The sequence below is a fragment of the Acyrthosiphon pisum genome, chromosome A3, assembly GCF_005508785.2.
Source record: "Acyrthosiphon pisum isolate AL4f chromosome A3, pea_aphid_22Mar2018_4r6ur, whole genome shotgun sequence".
Taxonomy (NCBI): Eukaryota; Metazoa; Arthropoda; class Insecta; order Hemiptera; family Aphididae; genus Acyrthosiphon; species Acyrthosiphon pisum.
The window spans coordinates 2,252,083-2,277,907 of record NC_042496.1 but is presented as its reverse complement, the minus strand read 5'-3'; the positions used below and the strand labels follow the sequence as shown (position 1 = coordinate 2,277,907).

The 25,825-nt window shown below is 29.6% G+C and overlaps 4 protein-coding genes across 5 annotated transcripts in view; 1 reads left to right on the top strand and 3 right to left on the bottom strand.

Annotated features, from left to right (window-relative positions):
• Positions 1 to 3,526: 3,526 nt before the first annotated feature.
• On the top strand, positions 3,527 to 6,249 carry LOC100162960 (26S proteasome non-ATPase regulatory subunit 12). The gene is made up of 8 exons (XM_001945443.4): positions 3,527 to 3,686; positions 3,804 to 3,983; positions 4,481 to 4,717; positions 4,868 to 5,151; positions 5,204 to 5,428; positions 5,495 to 5,663; positions 5,783 to 5,860; positions 5,939 to 6,249. Exons 2-8 carry the CDS (start codon positions 3,810 to 3,812, stop codon positions 6,155 to 6,157), a joined length of 1,386 nt encoding a protein of 461 aa, XP_001945478.1. The 5' UTR covers positions 3,527 to 3,686; positions 3,804 to 3,809; the 3' UTR covers positions 6,158 to 6,249.
• LOC100162331 (dihydrolipoyllysine-residue succinyltransferase component of 2-oxoglutarate dehydrogenase complex, mitochondrial) lies at positions 6,201 to 9,012 on the bottom strand. Its single transcript, XM_001943985.5, has 10 exons — positions 8,662 to 9,012; positions 8,457 to 8,548; positions 8,318 to 8,391; positions 8,148 to 8,219; positions 7,910 to 7,965; positions 7,704 to 7,812; positions 7,271 to 7,646; positions 7,003 to 7,201; positions 6,684 to 6,935; positions 6,201 to 6,613 (listed from the first exon to the last, which is right to left on the bottom strand). Exons 1-10 carry the CDS (start codon positions 8,749 to 8,751, stop codon positions 6,479 to 6,481), a joined length of 1,455 nt encoding a protein of 484 aa, XP_001944020.2. The 5' UTR covers positions 8,752 to 9,012; the 3' UTR covers positions 6,201 to 6,478.
• A 2,412-nt stretch (positions 9,013 to 11,424) lies between these two features.
• LOC100569606 lies at positions 11,425 to 18,262 on the bottom strand. 2 transcript variants are annotated; one of them, XM_003245428.4, is made up of 7 exons: positions 16,721 to 18,262; positions 16,096 to 16,484; positions 14,222 to 14,618; positions 13,798 to 13,988; positions 12,610 to 12,904; positions 11,838 to 12,049; positions 11,425 to 11,739 (listed from the first exon to the last, which is right to left on the bottom strand). In XM_003245428.4, exons 1-6 carry the CDS (start codon positions 16,859 to 16,861, stop codon positions 11,840 to 11,842), a joined length of 1,623 nt encoding a protein of 540 aa, XP_003245476.1. In that variant the 5' UTR covers positions 16,862 to 18,262; the 3' UTR covers positions 11,425 to 11,739; positions 11,838 to 11,839. The 2 variants fall into 2 exon arrangements, with proteins under 2 accessions (XP_003245476.1, XP_003245477.1); XM_003245429.4 differs by lacking the exon at positions 11,425 to 11,739 and having other exon boundaries at positions 11,772 to 12,049; positions 16,831 to 18,262.
• Positions 18,263 to 18,467: 205 nt separating this feature from the next.
• Positions 18,468 to 25,825, bottom strand: part of LOC100165050 (endothelin-converting enzyme homolog) — a 15,501-nt gene continuing 8,143 nt past the window's right edge. The window contains exons 2-15 of the mRNA XM_001944575.5: positions 23,316 to 23,423; positions 23,030 to 23,222; positions 22,132 to 22,335; positions 21,770 to 22,050; positions 20,867 to 20,965; positions 20,459 to 20,629; positions 20,242 to 20,390; positions 19,946 to 20,168; positions 19,716 to 19,839; positions 19,484 to 19,640; positions 19,247 to 19,425; positions 18,961 to 19,107; positions 18,755 to 18,897; positions 18,468 to 18,695 (exon numbers count right to left, since the gene is read on the bottom strand). Of these exons, the coding sequence (XP_001944610.1) occupies positions 18,519 to 18,695; positions 18,755 to 18,897; positions 18,961 to 19,107; positions 19,247 to 19,425; positions 19,484 to 19,640; positions 19,716 to 19,839; positions 19,946 to 20,168; positions 20,242 to 20,390; positions 20,459 to 20,629; positions 20,867 to 20,965; positions 21,770 to 22,050; positions 22,132 to 22,335; positions 23,030 to 23,222; positions 23,316 to 23,423 (2,355 nt within the window). The 3' untranslated portion in view covers positions 18,468 to 18,518. The remainder of the gene's footprint in view (positions 18,696 to 18,754; positions 18,898 to 18,960; positions 19,108 to 19,246; positions 19,426 to 19,483; positions 19,641 to 19,715; positions 19,840 to 19,945; positions 20,169 to 20,241; positions 20,391 to 20,458; positions 20,630 to 20,866; positions 20,966 to 21,769; positions 22,051 to 22,131; positions 22,336 to 23,029; positions 23,223 to 23,315; positions 23,424 to 25,825) is intronic.

Genomic DNA, 25,825 nt, shown 5'->3' with positions numbered 1-25,825 from the left:
TATTGTGAATAAAGTAGTTTATATATTATAACCTATTTACGTGGGTCATTGTTTTAAATTTTTAACCCTTAGCTATAAAAGTTGAACATTTTATACATTTTTAACTAAAAATAATTATTAAATTTTAAGTTTGATATATTTTGTCAAAATTCGAACTTCAAATGCTTATAAAAAAAATTTGAGCCTATGTATTTTCAATGTTTTTCAAATTTTCAAAAGATAATTACAGCATAAAAATCAAATCTAAACTTTTATTACTTTTTATATGATAACAATTTTAACAGATCTTAAAAACAATTAATTTTACTCCAAACATTATATACAGATATATTATATTATATACTGTCAAAAACCATAAAAAACAACTTATTTTATACCATTTTGCATATTTCTTTAGTAAGTTTAATACAAACGATAAAATTGTAATACAAAATAACAATATATATTTTTTTTTATTAATTAACCCGTGACAACTTAGGCCATTGGATGGATTTTAACTGTGCGGGAGGATACTGTAGGTTTTTGTAAACACGTTTGTTTTAGTTTGGCAGAATTTTCATGTGGGCACCCGTAAGTATCTGCCGTGCCCGGTTGGGGGATGGCGGCCTCTCTCTCCAGACACCGTGACTGCCCGAAGAGAAGTGCCGCCCGAGACCGAGATTAGAACCGACGACGGTGCGCGTCGAAACCGACGACTTAGTCCGCTCAGCCACTTTGTCAATAACATAAAATTTTCGAATTTATAATTTATCTCTAGCACTCATTTGATCTGCAGCATCAATTGCTTTGCAATAATTTACAGAGACTAGTGAGTACCACCGAGCAGTCAAACGCGGTGCGACCGACCTGCAGTCCATAATAAACTATTGTTTCTATTACGTAAACGATATATTATTTATAATTATTATTTCCTAAAAATATACTATAAACAGTAATCGTGGTATCGTTCTTAAATACATGATTTTTTACTCGTTGTGCTAACGTGTACAATCGCACGGATTAATTTATAATTCAATAATAAAAAAAAAGCATAAATATTACAAAAAAATCGTAGTCACACATTTTACTTTCGTAGGCCCTAGGCACAGTGCCTATAGTGCCTATGCGCTAATACAGCCGTGCGTAAACAGCTCAAAAAGAGTCAAAATATTTTCAAAATTTTATGGTGTATAGAAAATGAAAATATGAACATTCAGTGAAATTGTCAAGTATCTACAGTCATTTTTATTTTAATTACAACAAAATAAGGAAATCGTTACTTACATGAGAAATCGAGAGAATATCAAATGTTGTAAAAATATGAATTTCAAACGCTCATAAAAATTTATTTTGACTTTCTTGTAGACATTTTTTTTTTTTTGATTAAGATAGATAAACTTATGAATGATCATGTATTACATTTTAAAATCTTGGATTTTAAAAGAAAAATTTTATGAATTTCTAACTTAAAATAATTTGCAAATTTTCGTCATTTTTACGTATTTTGTCAATATTCGAACTTCAAATGCTTATAAAAAAAAATTGTGACTGTGGATTTTCAATTTTTTTCATCTGCCTTTGAAACAATCTACTAGGAGCTTTCTATTAAATTTTCAAGCTTTTATAACCAACAAATAAAATTGTATTAATATTTATAGAAAAAAAAAAAGTTAAGTACTATTATTGAGACCGTATAATATTACAACGGTATAAAATGTCGTTATTATTCAGGAGTAGGGATGCCATACGTCCCGTATTTTACGTCGCTACCATTGAATTGGCTCCCAATTTTGAGGAAATATGAATTTGACCCTTGAATTGGCTCCTGAAAAATGTATATTTGAATTGGCTCCCTAAACTGTAAAATATTATTATTTAACCAGGGGTTCTTTTATACACGTTTACTTTTTACGAAGTCAACCTGACAGTAGTTGACAGTTTGCACTCAAATATAGTATAGCGTTGGATATCCCTATACTATTATAATATATATTATTGGATTTAGTCTTATCTTCTTAATCGTCGTAATCTACTACAGTAATCGATTATCATCGACTCCTACAATACACTACTTTTATTTTGTTGATCACCACGACAGTAATGTTGGTATTATACTTTATTAGTAGCTATGCTGTGTTAACGCGAGTGTGTAAAAATGAATTTTGTTCAGAAAATGCTAAGTGAAAAAGGAAAATTAATTTTTATAGTTGACAAATAAAAATAAAAATATTAGCCAATAAGTATAGACCATGAAAAATAGTCTAACATATTTTTTTATTTTATTTTGTATAATATTGTCTGTTTTTAATTTTTAAATAAATGTATAACATAAATTTTATAATGACGCGCATTTAAGCGAAAAGCTATTATAGTAATTAATAATATATTAATATATAATATTTATATATAATAATATAATTTTGTATTTATATATATTTATGTATTTCGATAATCTAACCTAACCAGCTAAACTATCCATGTGTTAAGATTAAGAATTGCACTGATATCAACTACTCTAGGAAATAACGTCTAACTATAAAATATAAACAACAATTTAGTAAACAATATATTTTTGAAAAAAAAAAAACAGTAGGGAGCCAATTCAATAGTATATTCTCGGGGGCCAATTCAAAGGTACTTATTAATTCAATTGCGCCGGTCCCGGTGTCCCCGTAACAGATCCAATATCGTAAAAATGTCCCTTATTATGAAATTCTCGTCTCGTATGTCCCGCAAAAATAGAATATATTTTTGTTTAATATTAATTGTATAATATTATATTCAAAATGTGTTTTCAAATGTCAAGACAAAAATATTTTTAACCACTGATTGACTGATAACATATTAACATGAATGTTTCCGGTCTATGCGTTCCTATTACTTACCGTATCAAACATTTAATATTTAAAACATATTAAGAATTAATCATAGAAAAGGCTAAATCAAACCACAGAACTAAGGTGGAATAAAAACATTGATAATATATTAATATAATTATTTATTTATGTATATTGTATTATCTATGATTGAACATCAAGTCATCAAGAACACTGAACAATAATTATCGGGGCCGGTGTTAGATATTGAGATACGTATCTATTAAACTTATAGATCATAATATTATACTAAATATTTGGACATTAGCTATATCCATAGACAAGAATACTGGCTCCATCCTGTATCCATTGTATATGATCTAACTAAGCAAATACTGTAAATGATCATTAGCCTTTCATTAAGCTCTTAAATCATATACTAGTATATGAGTATATTAAGCCTATCACATCATTAAGCCTATTCAAAGTAGTCTAGTATAGTCAACATAATATAGTTGCATAAAACAATATAATATTATAGGAAACTAAACAAAAGTTGAAACCGTGGCCGTGGTTGAAACTAATAAGTAATAACCATAGAAAATCGTGGAACAGAATTTATAGGTGATATGATTTACCACGACCACGGTTATCTCCTATGACCGACTGCCGACAACAGAAATATAATTGTTTTTGTTATTCCTCCATGAAAACCCCCCGATCGACGACACATTCGTGATTTGCAACTTTATAAATTAGTGGTAGCATCTAAAAAGGTAATTTATTGTTGATACGAGTTACGGAAAGCATAAAAGTTGTATTACTCTTCTTTGTACGTAAAGACGTGAATTGCGATATAACTAATAAACTCAATTGTTCAATCAAACATTTGTAAGTGATATATTATAAAACATAATTAATTCCTTTTCATCTTATGTACTTCTTTGTATTTGTGTAAACGATGATATTAGAATAACAAAATAATGTATTCCATTAAACATAATATAGATCAAGATGATGGACAATTTGGAACCTCTGACCACCGATGGTGGTCGTGTAGTAAAAATGGAAGTAGACTACAGTTCTACGTGCGATGAAAAAATTGCTGTCGCAGAAAGTTTGGCAGCCAGCGGCAAATTACAAGAAGCATTAGATACGTTACTTGTGCTTGAAAAACAAACTAGAACTGTGAGTTATCTCTTTTATTATTTTAATACAACTACACATCTGATGACATCATGAATTGTTATTTGTATCTAAACTCATAATTTATATACATACCTATTTAATGTTAAATACCTAACTATGTACCTATTTCACCCATTTCTTAAAGAAATCTATTTTAAAAGATAGTTAATAGTTTCAATTGAATGAGCTCACATTTTTGTTACCATATTTTTAAATTATTGGTCATAAAATATACAGGATGAACAGGTCTATTGTCTATTTAACAAATGTAGCAACGTTTGTAAAAGAAATTTGTTAAAGAGTCCTGTTACACCTTATATATGCGTGAATAAAATGTGTTATGACCTGAGTTTGAGAGCCTATATAAAAACACTACTGATTTTATAATAATTAAGATTGATAAATTGTTTGGACAATAATTTGTACACACATATAAATGTATAATTACCTACTTTTAAATAAAAAATCAACTGTCTAATGTATTATTTATGTTTAAGGGATGTGATATGGCTTCAACTAGTCGAGTTTTGGTTGCTATTGTTAAACTATGTTTTGAAGCTAAAGAATGGGCATTACTTAATGAACATGTTGTTATGTTAACTAAAAGAAGATCACAGTTGAAACTTTCAGTTGCAGCTATGGTCAGAGAATGTTGTACGTTCATTGACCAAACACCGGATAAAGAGACAAAATTGAAATTAATTGAATCCCTTAGAAACGTTACTGAAGGGAAGGTAAATAATTCAATTTTTATTTTGAATTAAACAATCTGATGCTACAAATTTAAATGTTGTATTATTGAACTTCATTATTAATTTAGTTTATTAAAATTAAAATATAAATATTTTCGAACAAATTCACAATGTATTATTCATGTTATTCAGATATATGTGGAAGTAGATAGAGCTCGTCTCACACAAAAGTTGGCTCAAATTAAAGAAGATGAAGGCGATGTAACTGGCGCTGCTAATATCATTCAAGAATTGCAAGTGGAAACCTATGGTTCAATGAAAAAACAAGAAAAAGTTGAACTCATTTTAGAACAGATGCGATTATGTTTGGCTAAGAAAGATTATATTCGGACACAGATTATATCAAAGAAAATAAACACAAAGTTTTTTGATGATGTTAAACCTGAAATACAGCAACTTAAATTAAAATACTACAAGTAAGAATGTTTGATCATTTTTTAGATAGTTATTATAACATATATTTTGCAGATTAATGATTGAGCTGGGTGAACATGATGGTCAATACTTAGATATTTGCCGCCACTATAGAGCTATTCAAGTTACTCCTGAGATTATTTCTGATGAAACAAAATGTAATGCTGCTTTGCAAAATGCAATATTATACCTCATATTAGCTCCATTTGATAATCATCAGTCTGATTTAACTCATCGAATTCTTGAAGATGAAACTTTACAAAAAATACCAAAGTACAAGTATGTATTTTTAAATTACATTTATTTATGTTTCTAATGTTTTTGTTTTGTTCTTATTGTTAATAGATCATTCCTGCAATTATTTACCACTATGGAATTGATTCAATGGAAAGAGTTGTGTAAGGATTATGAAATTGAATTAAAATCTGGGTCTACAGCTACAGATGTATTTTCAGAAAGTACTGAAAAAGGAAAAAAACGTTGGGCTGATCTTAAAAATAGAGTTGCTGAACACGTATGTATAATATTATTTAAATTCTTAAACAAAATTTGATAATAATTTTTACATATTTTAAGTTATTGATAATTAAAAATTAAAACTGTTGCTTTTTTTATTGTGTGTATAATATATAGAATGTTCGTGTAATGGCTAAATATTATTCAAGAATCAGAGTTGTTCGAATGTCTCAGTTATTAGATATGACTTTAGAGGTTGGATGAATTGTTATTCTTCTTTAATTTAGTTTTAAATTATTTTATTGTAACTAAAACTCTAAATATCTGTTGCAGGATACTGAACAATTATTATCTAATATGGTCGTAGATAAATCTGTAACAGCCAAAATCGATCGTCCATCAGGTGTGGTTGAGTTTTCAGTTGGAAAATCTGTAAACGAAGTGTTGAATGAATGGTCATTTGGACTCAACGACCTCATGAAGCTAGTAAACAACACTACTCATCTCATCAACAAAGAACAGATGGTCCATAAACATTTACTGTCTCATTAAGAAATAATTAACATTTGTAAATTTCCCCCAAAAAAAACACAAATTTAATTGTTATTTTTTAATTACGATAAATTATACTCATCCAAAAGTTTTTTGCTCGTTTTCAATTTTATAGTTTGAATGAGTATGAAATATTTATATTTTTTACAATAACTATACACATTAAACAATGATAAGGGCGAATAAGGAGTGAATTACATATTAATGAATGAAAAAAAAAAAAAAAATTGTGAATATTATAGGATAAATTCATTATAATATAATTAAATTAATAAGTGCTTGTTATGTCTAAGTACGGCTGGCTTTAAATTATTTTGTAGTTTATAATCCTGCAACAATTATTCTAGGGTCTTCGATGGCAGCTTTAATTTTGCGTAAGAATAGTACAGCTTCACGTCCATCTACAAGTCTATGATCGTATGTTAAGGCTATGTACATCATGGGTCTTATGACAACCTAATTAATAAAAGAGAAATATGTTACTAATTATTTTAAAGACAAAAGAACTAGAGTAATCGATTTTAACCTGTCCTTTAACAGCAATAGGCCTTTCAAAAATTCCATGCATTCCCAAAATAGCAGATTGTGGTGGATTGATGATTGGTGTTCCCATTAGAGATCCGAAAACTCCACCATTACTGACAGTAAAAGTACCTCCGTCCATGTCTTCAACGTCGATAGCACCTCTTTTCGCTTTTTCACCGAGAGCAGCAATTGTTTTTTCAATATCTGCATAATTCATGTCTTGTACATTGCGCACGACAGGCACCAATAGACCCTATTTATGAGATATTATATATTTAAAACAATTGGTCAAATAGTGCTATTAATATTGAAATATATACTTTAGGAGTTGCTACAGCTACAGATATATCTACATAATCTCTGTAGATAATTTCGTTGCCTTCTATTACAGCATTGACAACGGGTTGATCTTGTAGGGCATAAGCAGACGCTTTTAAGAATGCAGACATAAAACCTAATTTCAAACCGTGTTTCTTTTGAAAAGTGTCAAGGTTAGTTTTTCGGAAATCCATAATCGAGCTAAAATTGAATTGTACGTTTTAGGGTATGCATTCCTTAAATAGTAATTCTTTAAAAATTGATGATTACCTCATGTCTATCTCATTAAAAGTGGTCAACATGGCATTAGTGTTTTGAGCATCCTTCAATCGTTGGGCAATACGTAATCTCATACGGTTCATTTTAACACGGTGTTCTGATCTGGTTCCAGCTATCTCTTTGGTAGGATCAGTTGGTGGTACTTTAACAGTGGCAGTTTGTTGTTGAGACATTTTAGGGGCGGCTGCTGGTGGTGCAGCTACTCTTGGTGGTGGGGGCTGTGATACTTGTGGTGGAGGTGTTGCAGGAACAGGAGCAGCTGCCGCTACAGCCACAGGTGGTACCGGTTCAGCAGCTTTAGGGGTATCTTCAACCTTAGGAGTAGCTTCAACTTTAGGAGCTGCTTTGGCTGGTGCAGGTCCTCCTTCTAATCATTTATTGAAACATCATACATGTAAAATAAACTACAAAAAATTATTTTTACCCGTGATTGTAATTGTACACAAATCTTGTCCAGCTTTGACAGTAGCACCATCTTCAACAAGTCGCTGTGCAACAATTCCGTTGACTGGTGAGGGAACAGGAACTGAAGTCTTAAATAATTAATAAAAAAAGGATATTAATTTATATTGACTTAAAAGAATATCCATTTTTTATTATAATTTATGAATATTTTAAGTATTTTCTTACTTTATCTGTTTCGATTTCACAAACAACTTCATCTACTGCTACTGTGTCGCCAACATCTGTGAAAGAAAAAAATAAACTATATCACAGTACAGGAGCCAATTGAGTACAATAACTGCCAGGTCAGTTAAGTTCTATTTTTGTTTATAATGGATTGCACAAGCATAATTTAATAAAATAATATATTAGAAAGTCAATTAGGTAGTTATCAATTTATCATATTGTATTACACAGTGCTTACTTTTTTCCCATCTCATGTCACCTTCGGATACTGAATCAGCAAAAGCTGGTGTCTTTAAAACATGTTCTTCCCCTATTAATAAATATTATATTATCCAATAAAATGTTAAATGTGTATGTTATTATACTATTTCTAATAAATGTTTAATTTGTATGTTATGTTTTTCTTACAGAGGATTGCACTTGTTTGGAAATAGCGACATTGATCAAAAGACCTTCTATTGGATGAACTAGAAAGTGATATCCTGAGAAAAAGGTATAATTAATACACTGACATTTAAAAATCTCTGGGTACTATTTGACTACTCACGGACTAATGGAAGATGTAGCAACTATTGACAATCTCCTCCTTGGACAGGCGGTCTCGTTCCCTCTGTGGACCCTTCGTGTTTCGTTGGAGACCTGGATGGTGGGCAAAGGAGATGAAACAATTGGATCATAATTAATTTAACGCTGTGGTCTTCTGAAAGTTCACCAGCCGGTGTACCATCCACCGGCTGACGCGTAAAACTTACTTCGAACTGGGCCGTCCGTCTGGCGGCAGCAGTTGTCTTCAGTGCGTTCTTAGGGAGACCCCTGACGACGTGCAACATACCGTAGGCCATTTCGGCTTACAGCGACCAATCGTCAAACACGTTCGGGGAGAGGAGTACAAAAACCGTGGACTGTGTTCGTCACGTCGCTGGCCTTTGACTTACCTGTGACGTGAAACGGTGGAGGGGGCCCGAAAGAGAAGGCGAGGTCAGCGCTTTCGTCTGGTTTCTGGTCTCGGCAATATTAATAATTTTTCGGGTCACTTTTGTCGTACTTTGCGTAGCAGCGGCGCGAGAGAGGTCAGTGTCATAGATGAGTAGGACACGAAGAGGAGATAACAGTCGGTGATAAGAGCAACCTAACACATGTTTCGCTCACTCGTGACTTATTTTATTCGTCGCGACACGACGGCGCGGCAATCACGCGAAAATTCAAAACGGACGACGTGAAAATAATATGACGACGGATATTACGGACTACGGTCAAATTGTAAATTAATCATCGGAATCCCGTTACTATCACGACGGATAGGTACGAATTACAAACACTTTCAGCGGCGTCGGGGCAACGTCGTCGTCTGTCGCGTCGAGATCAGCTTTCATCGTCGCGGTAGCTCATATTATAATAGATAGGCACGCTCAATATAATGAAAACTGTTACTATATTAACCGTGGCCCATATGGGACGTACCTACTTGTGCGAAATATTTTATGAATAATATACTTAATTGTAATGTTACAAGCTCACTGACAAACGGTAAGTACCGCGCTTTACGCTGTAATTATATACCTATTATTCCGGATTTGACCCGACCGACCGTGTATCGTTGTTATATTATATTTTAATTTTACTATACTTAAAAAACATTAATCGGCCTCGACAACGCCATATCGCGAGCGCATAAAAAAACGATTAAAATACTCACGATATATATCTATACATGTACGCGAGTCCTAATTATATCAATCATATATTTATATCAATTATTTATAATACATCATATTATATATTATATATATTATATGACATTATAGCTACCATAACCCGATTATAACATAAATTATATTTATATATGATAATTAGACATATTAGATGATTATCTAATCAACAATAATTGAATATTGATTTAGCAATAAACCTAGGCTCGTGTTATGCTTTTATCTCGATAAATGAAATTTTATTTGGAGTATATATATTGCATATAGGTATATTGTACATAAATACATAATGCATATCATTATGCATACAAATTTAGAATTCCTTAAGAATAGTTTGGTGCGTGTATACCTATAGATATATAGAAATGCGCAAATTGGAAACCTAAGTGATTATTGTTCCGTGCACAATAAATAATAATTAATTTGACATCTGACATCTCATTATATATATATATATTCCACCATCGACAAATTAAAATAATACAAATGAAAACCGTCGAAAAATTTACTACAAACTAGTCTTAATGAACCATTTCCATAAATACAAACTGAAAACTAGAAAAAACCTCACTTTTAAAAGAAGAACAAATGTCTACAACAAACAAATCTGAGTACCTATAGGTAATATGTATTTTCACATACATTACAACGACATGCTCGACAAGTGACAACTACTGTACAGCAGAGCGGTACCCACATGTCCACTATTTTAAGATTAACATTTTTTGAATTACAACCAGATAATAATAATTGTTTGAGAATAAATCGTTATTTTACGTTTTAATGTATGTTTTATTATTCAATTTTAACGATATTTATATTTCATAATTTCGTATGCTCGTAAAAAAATAATATGGCTTTACACTAATCTATTTATTATTTATAAATTCCAGGAAGAACAACTTTTGAGAAATCATTTATTCAAATTTGAATTTTCAAGTCTCATTAAGTACCCAGGTATTAAAATAAATGAATGTATCTATTTAAACATTAAAATAATTTGTAAATGTTCTAAATTTAAACGCATCGATGATTATAAAAAAAATCCAAGCATGCTTAATAAAAAAAAATTTTGATTAATTTGTCAATGTTTGCTAAGTTACCTACTGTGAGAATAAATTGTGAGGAACCTTTGTAACTTGGCAAAACATTTTTATCATATTATATAATCAAACAATGAATAACTAAAAATTTCTTAAAAATGATACCATATATTTAAGAAAATTATACCATATAATTAAGAAAATGATACCATATAATTATGAAAATGATAATAGGTATAAATATTCTTTTCAGAATTTCAATTGTTTACTGCTATTCATATTTGAATTACAATAAATAATTAAAATCGTATTATGGCGTTTTTCCATATAATGTTTGATTTTTCATTGTTTTGTTTTTAACGATTATTTTGAATAATATCTTGTATTATATTATTTAACCTCATTAAGTACAAACTAGGTCCAATTGCTATCCGAAACCAGCCTAGCTCAATATTGAATATTGAAGCCTTTTTCTACTATAAAAAATATGAAATAAAGACCAACAAATTAATATCAAAATCTGTTAGTACCTAATAAAAATACTTTCGATACGCAGATATGAATTATATTTACAACAGTCAATATATAGGTAGGTACTAGGTACTAGATACCTACCTCATTAAAGGGTTTTTTATTTTTATTGTCTTTGGATTATTAACTTGTATTGATTTAAATGTTAATTTTAACATATTAATTTATGACATACCTATATCTAAGCAGTATTATAAATTATAATCTATAATATAAGTAGGTTTTGCCAATATAGTATAATAGTTTGAAAATTAAGGTAATACAATATTGTCAATTATACATAAAACATAAACTTAATACACAAATGTGGCTCGGAGCGGTGCGCCGGTGCAGTGGCTGAAATCAATCACATAACGTGACTGAGATTTGAGTCTATCGGGAGTAAGCAACAACCGCAGCCACTAGTTCTCGGATGGGAGACCACCCGGGTCCATAGTGGCAAAAAATCTTGTGACACATACACGTGTTGCCAACCAACCATACCAACCGTTCCAACCCTACCAACCGTAACCTCGACAATAGCTAATGACCATAGTATTGCCGGGCTCTAGACCAATAAAAAAATAAAAAGAATATATAAATATATTTACTTTTATAATATTTTAAGATATATAATAAGATTTTATTTGAAATAGGTAACACTACCCTTAGTCAATGGAGATAATAGATTTCAGATGATCGATGGTAGCTATCCTGAGTTGTATTTCTATGTTTTTATTTGTTATTTCATTTAAATACATTTTTTTTCGTTCTTCTGCGTGCGTTGTTTCCGATACGTTTATATTATTTTGTTCATGTATCTTTTTATTCAACAAATAAATTTCATTTTCAAGTATGTTATTTTTTTCTTCAATTTTCTAAATTACAATAAATAATAAATAGTTATATTGTGTTAGTTAGTTTTAGCTATTAATATTTAATAATTAATAGTTTTAAATTGTAATTATTTTTATTAGATATTAATCAGTGTTTTATATTATTTATTGAAACGTACGAGTATCAGTTTTCAAGTGAAAATTAATTGAATTTAAATTCGTGGAGATTTTAGTATTTAACAATATTCAACAATTATATTGTTTGAATTCGTTTTATTCTCAGATTTGTGTAATTGGATTGGGTGAACTTTTGAACATTTGATTTGACTTCAAAATAGGTAAAATTATTATAGTATTCAAATTTCAAACAACTAACTATTATTATTTTTTATATATTATTAGTTTTGTATCTCATAATAAACACTTAAAATTTTAAAAATAAACTAAAAATCTCTGTCTTTTAAATTTCAAAATAATTTGAATATTATTGTTACTGAACATAATATAAAAACAAAAATCTTGAACCCAATAATAATGCTCTATAGTCATTACTCATTACTCATTAGTCATTAGTTTATAGGTACATATGTATATTTTTTTACCTTATAACGAATTTTGGCTATATCAATTTCATTTTTTATTATTTCCAAAAATTTGTCGTTGATACTTTGGTAATTTACACTCAATGTCAATTTGTCTTTAATCTTTAATGCTTCTTCGTATTCTTTGATTACTCGCCAAGCCCTGAGCCATTCATTTCGAGCGGCTTGATAGTCACGCAAACCTTGTCGTATTGATTCTCTCAAATCTTTGTACATCTCACCTGTTACACTGTCCGAACGTATTTTGATTAACTGCATTATGCGTTTTTTTTCATTAACAATCATTATCTTAAATCTAAAATTACACAAGATTAAACATTTTAAGGACATAGTTTAATAAAGAAATTAAATATAAGCTCATTAAAAGCTGGGGATATCATGCAAGTGTAAGTACCTACTAAAAACATCAGCTCTAGTAGGTTAGGTTAGGTGGTTACTTGTGTAATGTGCCGTAATGTGTGTAATGTGTCTATACAGACGTATAGTGTGGTCCAGTAGGTACCGGCACTTCATATTTTTGCCCAAAGTAATATTAATATATTATTATAGCAATAGCTTATATAATAAACTCCAGATTCTAAATTAATCCATGGGCCATTTTGATAAATAATTTGGTTTTCAATTTTTATTATCATATAATTTTTTTTTAATTTGTTTTACACTTATACATTTAAATTCGTTTTTCTATGTTTTACACATATCTATGTGCCATAACTTTGGATAAATTATTTGATTTTTTTATTAATATATTATTTTTAATGATGGTGGTAGGTAACCAAAATGTTTTTTTGTCTACTATGAACAATATTTCTTTGGATGAAAACCAAGTCATTCTTTTTTGAGTTTGGGTAAAAAAGATCATAATATGGACGAAATCAGAAAAAGTTGATTTTGGGTGAAAACCTGTGCGTGTCTGCAGTATGGGTTGGAAACGCAAACTGTAAAAAACATGATGTCCAACTAAACCAAACAATACGGATCATAGGTATTATATTCATATCGGGCATTCGGGCACAGTTGCTTGCAAAAGTCGTATGCAATAACAATATAGAAATAATAAGCTCATTACATTATAATAAAATAATTGTTATTAATTAATCAGGTTTTTATTTACTTAAGAACCATAGATATAGAAATAAATAACAAACTTAAATTTAGGTTCTAAAAAAAGTTTACTTATCTGCTTACTTTTGTACCACGGACAAAGGATACTGTGTGAATAGAAAATTCGTTGATTTTGGGCCCATTTTAAGTGTTTCCTGTAATATCATCTCAGATATAACGCTTGAACAGTTGATCGATGAATGTAGATGAAATTGCATTTTAGGCATTATTATTGACTTTTTGACTTCTTCAAAAACACGTCGTCTGGTTTCAATCTATATACAACAAGGCCTTATACATAATTAGATCATCTATGCCAAATATACCTAAATAGCTAGTCAATAGTAGGTAAATCATATGATGATAAAACTGCAAGGAAATAGATACAATGTATTTCTATATTCAATACTGAATTTTTTAGTTATTCGTTATAAATTTAAACAAATTTCACTAAGATATTTGAATTTAATAATATTTAAAAAATAATGATTAGGTATAAAAATCATACTTCAACAATAATTGCTTTGATTCGTTTTTTTAACATTGATAGTTGATTGAATCGATGGAATGCCTCGGTGTCACGTACACCCTCAGCCATTAAATCTTCCACCAAGAAAAATATCAGTCTATTAACAAAAGGATCTTGAAATTTGGTCGAACATAGATTATTCTGTTCATTGAGCATCTCTTGTTGGATAGTGGTATACAGCGTGAGATAAAAACCACCAGCACGTTCCCTGATATCTGGGTTATGTCGTCCAGATAACACATCCCAGATTTCTTTTACTAAAATGTCCAGGCCATTGCTTGCCTGCTTGTCAATTAAGACTAAATCAAGTTCTTGTGAGTTCTTTGATAAAGGAGTGCTCACTGGTAAATCTTGAGAAGTAGGTATTGGACTTTTACTAAAGAATATACAAATATTATTATATTACTGCAGCGGCGGTCAAATGATTTTATCAAAAAAAGGGGAGGGAGTATGACTGATTTTTTAACATGCACTATTTGATTATTAAAAATATAATTTATGGTTATTAGCTCTTATAAAAATTGAAAGAATGGTAATTTGGGCTCAACCTCCCTCCCTCGCCACCCCACCGTTTTACCAACACTATTACTGTCTATACATTACAAATAATATAAATATTCCGAATTCCCGCTAATTCCTAGCGAATATATTTATCATGAACGCAGAAACAACGGTTAATCCAGAAGGATATAAGTCTACTGTCCACGCTTACATAAGGTAAAGGATAAATTAATACATTAAATAATAAATCAATATAAAATATGTTCGTTGGTATAATAGCTAATAGTAATAATTCAAGTCTTATTTAGCTTATAAGCTGGTAAGTGGCTAGTGGCTAATACACAAAGGTTCATATGAATATAACTATAATGAATATAATATAGGCCTTTGGATGCAGTCAATACCATGGTAGGTAGGTCATATCAATCATATATTTTAATTGAAACATGCCGTGTTGGTAGTATAATTGTTGGTAGTAGTAATAATTATTGGTAATAATACTGAATAAAACGGTAAATAATTATGCCTATGCCAAATAATAACACAATAAATAGGTAACCTACTCAATAATATTTTTGAACATTACAAAAATTGATATAGTACCATAACACATATCTGCAACTGTTGAACTATCGATGAATTACATTCAATCTAGGTATGCTATGTGAAAAAAGGTTATCTATCTATATGACTATATAGTAGTATATACATTGGGAAGGCACTCCTATGAATATGTGACTGTAATTGGATCCCATACCTGAAAGTTGATATCCGAATTGGTTCCCGATAAAGACTTTCAATTTGAAACATATATAAAAACAGAAATGGACAAATTTAAAAATTGAAATACACACCTAAATAGAATGATATTTATAAGTTATAACTAATATTATTTTTACCTCAATGAAATAAGATATCCAAAAAAAAACAAAGAAACATACTACGTTTATTATTATAATTATTAATTATTATTTATTTTATATTTTTTAATTAAAAAAAAAAATATGACCTATCTGTTTTGAAACAAAAAAACATAACTTTACTATACTTGCATACTTTTTAGACACTCCTAATTCTATATAAAATTGGAAGGACAATTTTAAAATAATTCGGAACCATTCTGGATATAAGTACTTACCCTTTGTAACAACCAGGAAGCCAGCCAATTAGGATGCACCGAAATATGTAATGGAAATGCTTATAATATATTTAGTTTCATTGGTATACCTACATCATAGTATCTATTGATTCTACATAAATTCCTCTTTAGTCTCAAATTTAAGATTAAGTTTCAGACTATTTGATTTGCTTATAACAATTGGATTGTTTATATTATATATATATATATTTACATAGTTTCTCCTCGGGAATTCAACCACATCGGATCCGTACATACATGTCCAATGGTAACTGCTACATATCCAAATACTGTAAAGCCATCATTTAAACTCTGAATGGCTATATATGTCCGTTCATCCGATGAAATATAATTAAGTTCATCTAATGGTAATTCTTGGTTGAATACTTCAGGAGTTATGTTATTTTCCCTAAGTGTATCCGGTTTTCCGTAAAACGGTAATTCGTCAAAGGTTTCTAAGGGTCTATTAGATGGCATTCGCGTAAACGGAGCTCGTAACTTTCCGTCATATAAATGTATTAGTAACTGTGCCAAATACATATTACGTTTAGTTGCTTTAAAATTGTTTGGATGAGGGCACTCCATTAGTTTATTAATCCAAGCCTAAACATTTTCAAATATAGTATTACTATATTGCAAGTATATTTTAACAGGGTGTAGTTTACATATAGATATTACTGTTTAACCAAATACCAAACAGTCAGTTTCCAATATCTTAGGATAGTTTGTGTAACAATATATATTATACTTAAACAATCGGTTTGATTGTATGTACTTTTATACTCGTCGTTATTTGTTAAATTATACATTTATAAGTACCCATATTAAGTACTGAGTACCTGAACAATTGTTTTATCCATACATTGATTGAAATTGTCAAATGCTCGCTTTATATGCGAAATATATAAGAAAAAGTGTTGAGTAAGTACATCAGATGCTGTATGTTTACCTATTTCGGGCTTCTCTTCCATAGTCGACATGTTAATTTCAAATATTTTTATTAATTTTTAATTTATATAATAGCATATTTTTTCCATTTCAATTTCAAACAAATAATTCCACTAAAATGAACCAGATGTATACTGCAGGTTGTTGTTTAGGAAACGAGATCATTCCATAATCTATATTCTATACTATAAACAATAATATAGTTCATGACGTCATGTGGTGATATAATATTTCATTTATTAAAGATAAAATAAAACATATTATTAAATAATTAAAAACATCAATAAAAATAAGATAAACATAATACTAGTAAAAAAATAAACAATAACATTCATGGGAATCTTCAAAGAAGAAGTAATTAATGAAAAATGTAAAAAAAACACAACATGTATTAATGATTTTGAATTATTAATAAATCCAAGGCTAAGTAAGTTAAATATTTTTTTTAACTCGTTAAGTTAAGTTAATACAAACAATTCAATCATATACATATTAAAATTAAAATTTATTTGTATTTTTTGGTGATTTAAAAAAGTTAAAACTTAAGTATTTTATTAAGTGAATATCACTTTTATAAAGAATAAAATAATATTTGCAAGTAAATAATAATTAATATTCAAATTAACACTAGTCGAAAATTAAATAATCAAAACATATCGAAAAACAAACATAAATTTGTATAATTAATATAACTTGTCCTCCCAACCTATTTTGTGGCGCTTACTTAATGTAATTTTAAAAATGCTTAGTTAATATTTATCACGGTTTTAGTAAAAATATATGTTTGATCAATTTTTTTATATTGAACATGCATAGCAATGTAAATATCATTGTACTTTTGTTTCTGTTAACTAATTTACAAATATATTTGTAACGTGTGCGGTGTTTTAAGACTATATAATATGTTGCGGATGCAAATTTTAGAATTAGTCTTTTTTTTGCTGTTGACATTGTAATAATTGAACTTAAACCATCATAACAATAGTAGTTTGGCATTTCTTTGTTTCACATTCCTCGTCAAAGGATTCTGGTGAAGGTTACCACTAGTTATCACATTCAAAGCAAAGATTTTGAACAGAGCTTATACAGTTTTGCTAATTTCTATGATGTTTGTAAGGACTAAGAAGTAAAAATGTTAATGATATTAAACATTTAGTATTTGTGAATAGTAACGAACGTACTAAGGACATTGTTCATTTTTATTCACGCTTAGGGTGACTAATTAAAATCAACATATTGCATATTATGTAAAGTTGTACCAACTTAATTAAACGTATAATCAATAGATTGGGTCACATTACGTTTTTGGAACGCACCAGTACATGTAAAAATTATAAAAACAATACTAAAAATAATTTCTTATTAAATAAAAAAAATACATAATTGTAAAATATTGTTCAATTTAAAATTTAAAAAGGTAATCTATACTCATTAAATACAAAAATTTGAATTAACTTAACGTCTTAACCTAAAATTTTTAACTTTTTGATACATGCCTAGCCTTGTCAAAAACTATATAATATAATGATATAATATAGTCATAATAATATGTTCTATTTTAAGTTATAAATGTTTTTAGGTAATTAATATGCTTACGCCTTATACAATTTTTAAATTTTACTTTCAATTAAGTTATACTTTTTTTTTTAGTTATATAGGCCAAATCAAATATTCCAACATTTGAATATTTTACCATATAATACATTTTTCTTCGGGATTCATAGGCGTTCCTATTTGACAGTTAAATACTTTTGAAAATTCTTCGAAATTACTTAATGGACCATTTACTCTATACTGTGATGGTGAATGCAAGTCTTTTTCCATTTGTAATTTGAGGGATTCTTCTGTACTCGATGAACACCATACCTTATAAATAAAGAATTATTTTAATCAATTTCTTTTGTTTATTAGTTGTTTACACTAACTTGTGCAAAACTGACGAAAAACAATTGTTGCGTAGTAAGATGGACAGCAGGCAAACGGTTTGGTTGAGCTCTCTTTTCTTCAAGTAACTTTACATAGGCACGATATGCAGCTTTAAGTCCACCGTTGTCGGCAATATTTTCTCCTGAAATATAATCGTTTGTCATGAAAATAATTATTTTAAATAAGTAATTTCATTTTAGCATACCTAATGTGCGTTTTCCATTAATATTATAGCCGTTAACTTTATAGTTGGAATACTGTTTGATCATACAGTCCGTCGCTTCTTTAAATTTGCTTACTGTTTTGTTATTCCACCACTGGTGTAAATTTCCAAAGCGATCAAATTCTCGACCTTTTAGTTTAAAAATGTTTATTCAAATATTTAAACACAAATAATTTAATATTAATAAAAACCGATATTTTCCGTATTGCATAAGTGAACACTGAATAATATTTACCAATAAAACAAATGATTACAATTTTAAACTAACCTTCATCGTCAAATGCATGGGTGAGTTCATGTCCCATGACTACTCCCATGGCGCCATAGTTTATGGAAGATTGTTGCATTTGATCGAAAAATGGTGCCTGTAAGATACCCGCTGGGAAGACTATTTGATTTTTGGTTGGCGTGTAATATGCGTTTACTGTTGGAGGGGTCATGCTCCACCTGAAAGAAAATCGATAAATTAAGTTGATATTCGATTGAACGTGTGGTATATTTTTACTTTGAACGATTGACAGGCTGATCGAGCTTAAATAAATACTGCATCAAGTTATATTGAATAGCACGTAAGTTGTTATTGAAGTATTCGTCGGAACGTACAGTCAAATTTTGGTATTTATCATCCAACTGATTTGAGTCCATTATATAATCCGGAAAACCTAAAATATTTCCACGGTGAATCCTTTTTGTTTATAGGTAGCTTTTGAACCGTTTATATATTAGTATAATATTACCAATCATATCTGTTATAGCATCTGCTTTTTTCTCGGCTTCAATGAGTGTTTCTTTATCCATCCATTTCAAGTTTTTAAAATTATCCTTAAATGCTGTTCTTATTTCATTTATCATATCTTCAGCCTAAACAATTTAAAATATTAAGTTTAAAATATTTAAAATATTTAGTTACCGATTTTTTTTGTTGTTTTGTTTAACCTACCTATCTTGTTCACTATTATATACTTACTAGTTTTTTTGACTGTCCGTGGAAAACTTCACGGACATATAATGCTCCCAAAGCAAATCCCAATACGTTGTTTGTATCGCTAATACAGTACCGCCAGGGTTCTTCACCGCCTTCCGATCCTAACAATGCTTTTCGTAGTCCTTTATATGCGTCTCGAAAAACTTTCGATAAATAAGGAGTAACTGTCCTGACAGTTTGCCACACCAGATAATTGTTAATTACCCTATTGTTTGTAAAATAATTAATAATCAGCAAACTATAATTGAGATAAAGATTTTTAAAAATAAATTTTTTACGTCTTATTTTCCGGAGTTTTACTGTACTCGGTAATTAGATTAGAAAGGTTTCCCATGAATGACGGAGAGTATACAACGACATTTTCCTTAATTGTAATCTTTCTATCGACTAATCGAAAAGCTGCATTGAAGTAGCGACTCCATTGAAGCTGTACAAACATTTAGCTTAAAATTTGTGAAAATATTTATTATTAAAAAAACAATATAATATACATACGAATGGGGCTAAATTCTGTAATTCACTAATAGACATAATATGATAGGCCTTTTCTTCATCACGTTTATCTTCATCGGGTTCTGTAAACTTAGCTAAACGTGTTTCAAATTCAATAACTTCTTTCATTTGAAGTCTTGTAGAATTTGGTTCACCGCCTAATAAAGTTCCAATCTAAAACCTCAAACATAAACAATTTTAATTCAATTCAATTATTTAATGAATAAATAATAAGTAAAGTTTTGATAACAAGGCCCAAAGGAGTCAGTTAAGTTTAGTTTTTGATTATTATGCAAAAAAAAAAAAACAACAAAAATTAAATTACATCACATATAATCCCAAAAAACTATTGTACTAATGTACTTTTACTTAAAGTGAATCACAAAATATATGAATAAATTATAAGCTCACCGTTGTCATGTAATCTAAATACGTATCTAACAATTTTTGGTTTGCTGTAACGTTCAAATAGAAATCTCTAGTTGGTAAAGTCAATCCACCTTCATCGACCTAAATTAACACAGACATACAAAAAAATAATTAAAATTATATATACTGGGAAATTCACAAAAAATGATCACAACCGATTTTCCATTAATGAAATTGGCTACAACTAATTTGCGCACATTTACCTTTTTTACAACCCATTTGCGTATAATTTACGAACAATAGAAACCATTTTTCAAATACATTTAATCACGTATTATTCATTTTTGTACCAAGGATAATAGTCCATGACAATAGGTTTAAAAGATACTGGGGCTAGTGGGGCTATGATGATATTAAAATTATAGTAGGCGCTGAATTAATATTATTTTATCAACATATTTTTAATTTATAAAGATTTTTTTAAGTATCAAGAACAATGAGTACGAGGCTCAATATTACGTCTATTTTATATTTTAATGAGCTTAAAACCATTATTAAGAACATTTAGTACATTTATTAAAACCCTACATGCAGTTAAATACCTCAAAAACTACTCGTTCAAATTTCTATGAAAATACATCAATATTCCCAACAAAAAAATATTTTGCTTAATTATTTATACGAAAAACTGTTGTTCTACCATGAAAAAATAAAGAAGTTTGTATTTTCTAGTAACTACAAAATACTACTTAAATTGTATAAAAACCTAAGTACCCTCAATAAAATATGTTTTTTAAAGTTTACTTTAATTTCCCAAAAATTAGAATTTGAATAAACAGATTATTATAGGATAAAATGGGTAAGAACTGATCGATAAATCACGTTATATATTATACAGGGACTTACGGGTTTACCTACTAGTTGCACATTTTGTTGAATACTAACTTGAATTACGTGCCTGCTTGAATTTCTGTCATCTTCGCCAACCATCCAATAGAACAGTCCGGCCATATTGTACCGATTGTGAACCGTTTCTAAAGTCCTTTGTAACTTCCACGAAGATACATTCCATGTTCCTGATATGTTCCATCCCCCGATGTCTTTAATAAGGTCCAGCAATGGTTTGGCACCTAACGTTTCGATAGTGTTATTTGGATCCATGCAGGCCGTAAAATACATTTTCGCTTTGAGTTCAGCTTTGCTACTAGTGTTCATAGGAATTGCTTCTATAAAAATAAATTTATCTTATAAAATAACAAACAAATTTTATAATATAAAGGATGTAAAAAAAAAAAAACAAGTCGCACCTAGTGCGTTTTTGACTATAAGTTGATTGTTCATTTCCAACTCATTAAACATGCCCCACATAGATCTGCCGTCCGGCACCGGATTCGCTTTTATCCACTGACCACAAGCGTATTTGTAGAAGTCCTGACAAGGATCAGATTTTGTGTCCATACTTTTGATTATGGACGCTGCCGTCGTTACGCACGTCTCCTTCATACAATAATCTGCGGACATTCAATCGATTATAATTTAACAGTTTTTAGGAAAAAGTCACCTATAACGCGTTCCCCGTGGATTTGTTATAATATATGTATATATTTATACACCACAACAATAACATTTCATATGCGAAAAATTGCCAAGTAAAAAAAAAATAGTCATTTTAAGAACTTTAAGCACTATCAGTGGCGTGCAGAACATTTTTCAGACCTGAGGCAAACTATATAATTTGACCTCCCACCCTACCACCATCAGGTTTTTCGTACTCAATTGATACTTTAACAAATTGTATACATTTATATGATATTTAAAATGTACGATCAAACTAGTGCCCAGTTGCACACCTAGTAACCCACCCGTCCACCCGTATTTTCCCTGAGGAAATTGCCTCAAAAAATAGCTGTCAGCACGCCACCGAGCACTATTATAAATATGTGAATAATGAATAAATGCTAAGTTAATTAAACTCAAGTACACTTATTTTGCTCCAATAATTATTTATTTGCTTGGCGAGAGTTTATTCTGGCAAGCATAAATGATATTATATATTATTCTAATATTTTAATTAATTTATAATGGAGTCCTAAAATGACTTTTAATTATTTAGTCCATCTTATTCCATGGCATATAAAGGAAATAATTGATAATATATATATATATTATATTAAATATGCATTTGACGACACTTTTAAATCTCACCTTGTCCGGTACTAACAAAAGAATCAGATTCCTCGTATATGTCTGGAATTTGGTGAGGACTACACTTTTCCTGATGCACTGGTAGATTAATGATAAATAGCAATATCACACCATTAATCAGGGTTAAGGCTAGGAGAACTTTTTCCAACGACGTTCTGTTTTTCAACCGAGACCAAATATTTTTAGGTTTGCCCTGTGAACCATACATTTTATATACTTTTTTCAATTATTACCAACGTATAGTGTATTTTCGTTATAATTTATTTCGTATGGTTTTAATCATTACTGTATAAAAACGGATGTGTGTGGAGGACGCCGTAACTCCTTCTGTCAAATGAACCGAGCCCATGCTTGACGTCTCCTCTTCGAACACTTTGTGCTTGTAATGTGCCATCTACACAAAAACATTCACAATCAAATAATGATGAATGTGAATTTATCATACAAATCATCAAACAATATTACGATAACAATAATAATTAATTTAATTTTATGAAAACCCATGAACCTATAATCATTAGGTGTCGGTGTACCTACACTATGCCGGAGGTCCATGACCTGTGGTCCGTGACCTCCCAGGGGTTCGCGACACTTATGTACCTATGTCAGCTATAGGGTCGACGACGCTACCGTCTTTCTGGTCGCGTATTATGGTCTGTGCGTGTATGCATTGCCCTCATGATGGATATTATGTAAGTTATCTTATATTACCAATATACTATTGGTATAATATTTCTATATTAAAACGTCATGTAGTTATCGGTATTTTTGTGTTCCGTGTAGTAGGTAATAATGCTACCCGCGATACCACCTGTTCAGTGCACGCTCCGTTATACATTTATATTACGTAGGTATATTATATTTTATATCGCATATTATGTATTTGTATGAAATTGAATGTTATCTTTACTACATTATCATAGTACGAGTTCTATAAAATTAGTTGACATTTAGTTTCATCGATAGTCTGATATAAATCTCTACAATGACAGTCCCTAGTTTGAAACCTAAATTTAATCAAACATTCTTGCCACGTTTTTGGTTAGGTACCTTGACTATTATCAAGTAACGCTTTAAAGTGAAGTTTTAATACTATTTCCCTCTACACAATTCGGTGAAAAAGTTGTTTCTGCTCTAGTGTCATTGGCGTACTCGCGGGGAGGGGATCATGGGGTTTATGTTCACGTTGGTTTGGTTAGGTATACATTTTTTGAGTAAATATTTTGAATTTGTATGTTATTTTTCAAAAAATTAGAATCTAACATTTAAAAAATGTAGTTGAATAATATTTTAGTTGTAACAAATATTCATATTTCAAGAATAGAATCTGTGGTTTATTTTTTTATTTTTAAAACTAGAATGTTATTAAATATTTGTTAAATTGTTCGCATCAATAATCATATTAGATGTTCGTGAAGAATGAGGTCACATTAAAACAATAATAAATTACATGATCAAATTATATAAATTAGGTTAGTGTGTTTATACTAATTACTTGACAAAGTCCATTAAAAACTATACATAATTAATAGGTAGATTATATTTTAACATCACGTGTATTGGACCTATCTATGTAGGTACATTTATATGTTACTCACTACTCACTAGTGACTACTCAGAATTAACTATTAGTGCATATTATTCACTGCAGTGATTATAATTTTTAATAAACTAAATATTTTTTGTTGTTTTACCAAAATCTACGATCTAGAAGTATTATTTAAAATGTTGGTTAGGTAGTAATATTAACCATGAAGGCTAGAATATGCAGACCAAACTCCGCTTCTGATAGGTAACGTCCCGAAATGAGTCGCATGTTTAAATGGCCAAATGCAGCGTTGCGTACGCTAAGGTTGTTACTTTAACCTGTGTAGTATTGGTATTATTAATGTTTTTTGAGTTTTTTTGGAAAATATATGCATTATTTTGAACCGTGAACTTCTTTGGATTTTATAAATTGTACGATTACGCATTTATACATGTACATAAGTGTATATTTCATAAACATGTTATTCATAAGAAACAAATTTGAGTGTAACTATACATAAATCAGTATAAAACGATCGTTCAAGGAAACACATATTATGTGTGTGCTGTATCGAATAGTATCGGGCTCAGACTCGCTGTGAACAAAGATATATAGGTATAAAATAACTAGATATAGTGTTAACGGATTGTATAATCTAATTGTTTACACAAAATAAAAATTATATTTGTGAAATATTTAATATACATGTCGCATCCACATAGTGAAACCACTCATTTCATGAACTGGATATCCAGATAGTGAAATTTGTCCAGATCGTGAATTTTGACGAAAATACATTATATGGCCATCCATTTCATGAAATGGACATTACCTATTTTGTGTACTTTGTGTAATTGTTGTAAAACAAAATTGTTATGTTATGTAGCAATAAATAATTATATTATATCATAGTATAGTATAGTATAGTCAATTATAGTCAATAAATTATATCATATTGCATTATTTTATTTTTCATAAATAATTATAACTATACTTTTATATATTGTTTTATGAACAAAAATATACCAACTACGTCATATTACATTACAAATATTTTTATTTTATTTTTTACGATTGATTATGACATTGACTGTTACAAAGCATACTTTTCAATATCAATAAAGATAATAATAATTTATCCGTGATCTATATTATACGAGGCTATTAGAGAGATTTCAAATTTAATTTCGGTAATTCCACATTCAAAAATTCCGTTGGTTCAAAAAATAACATTTAGTGAGTGTTTGTGTATAACACAATTACTATTG

Excerpts from the sequence above, each read along its gene's own strand:
- LOC100162960 (XM_001945443.4), top strand. The coding sequence starts at position 3,810 with ATGATGGACAATTTGGAACCTCTGACCACCGATGGTGGTCGTGTAGTA. Across the intron at positions 4,718-4,867 it reads GAAACGTTACTGAAGGGAAG|ATATATGTGGAAGTAGATAG; the intron begins GTAAATAATTCA and ends CATGTTATTCAG. Across the intron at positions 5,861-5,938 it reads TATTAGATATGACTTTAGAG|GATACTGAACAATTATTATC; the intron begins GTTGGATGAATT and ends TATCTGTTGCAG.
- LOC100569606 (XM_003245428.4), bottom strand. The coding sequence starts at position 16,861 with ATGTCGACTATGGAAGAGAAGCCCGAAATAGGTAAACATACAGCATCT. Across the intron at positions 16,485-16,720 it reads TGGATAAAACAATTGTTCAG|GCTTGGATTAATAAACTAAT; the intron begins GTACTCAGTACT and ends GAAAATGTTTAG. Across the intron at positions 14,619-16,095 it reads AATTCCCGAGGAGAAACTAT|TAAAAGTCCAATACCTACTT; the intron begins GTAAATATATAT and ends TATATTCTTTAG.
- LOC100162331 (XM_001943985.5), bottom strand. The coding sequence starts at position 8,751 with ATGGCCTACGGTATGTTGCACGTCGTCAGGGGTCTCCCTAAGAACGCA. Across the intron at positions 7,813-7,909 it reads GTGAAATCGAAACAGATAAA|ACTTCAGTTCCTGTTCCCTC; the intron begins GTAAGAAAATAC and ends TAATTATTTAAG. Across the intron at positions 7,202-7,270 it reads TTTAATGAGATAGACATGAG|CTCGATTATGGATTTCCGAA; the intron begins GTAATCATCAAT and ends ATTCAATTTTAG.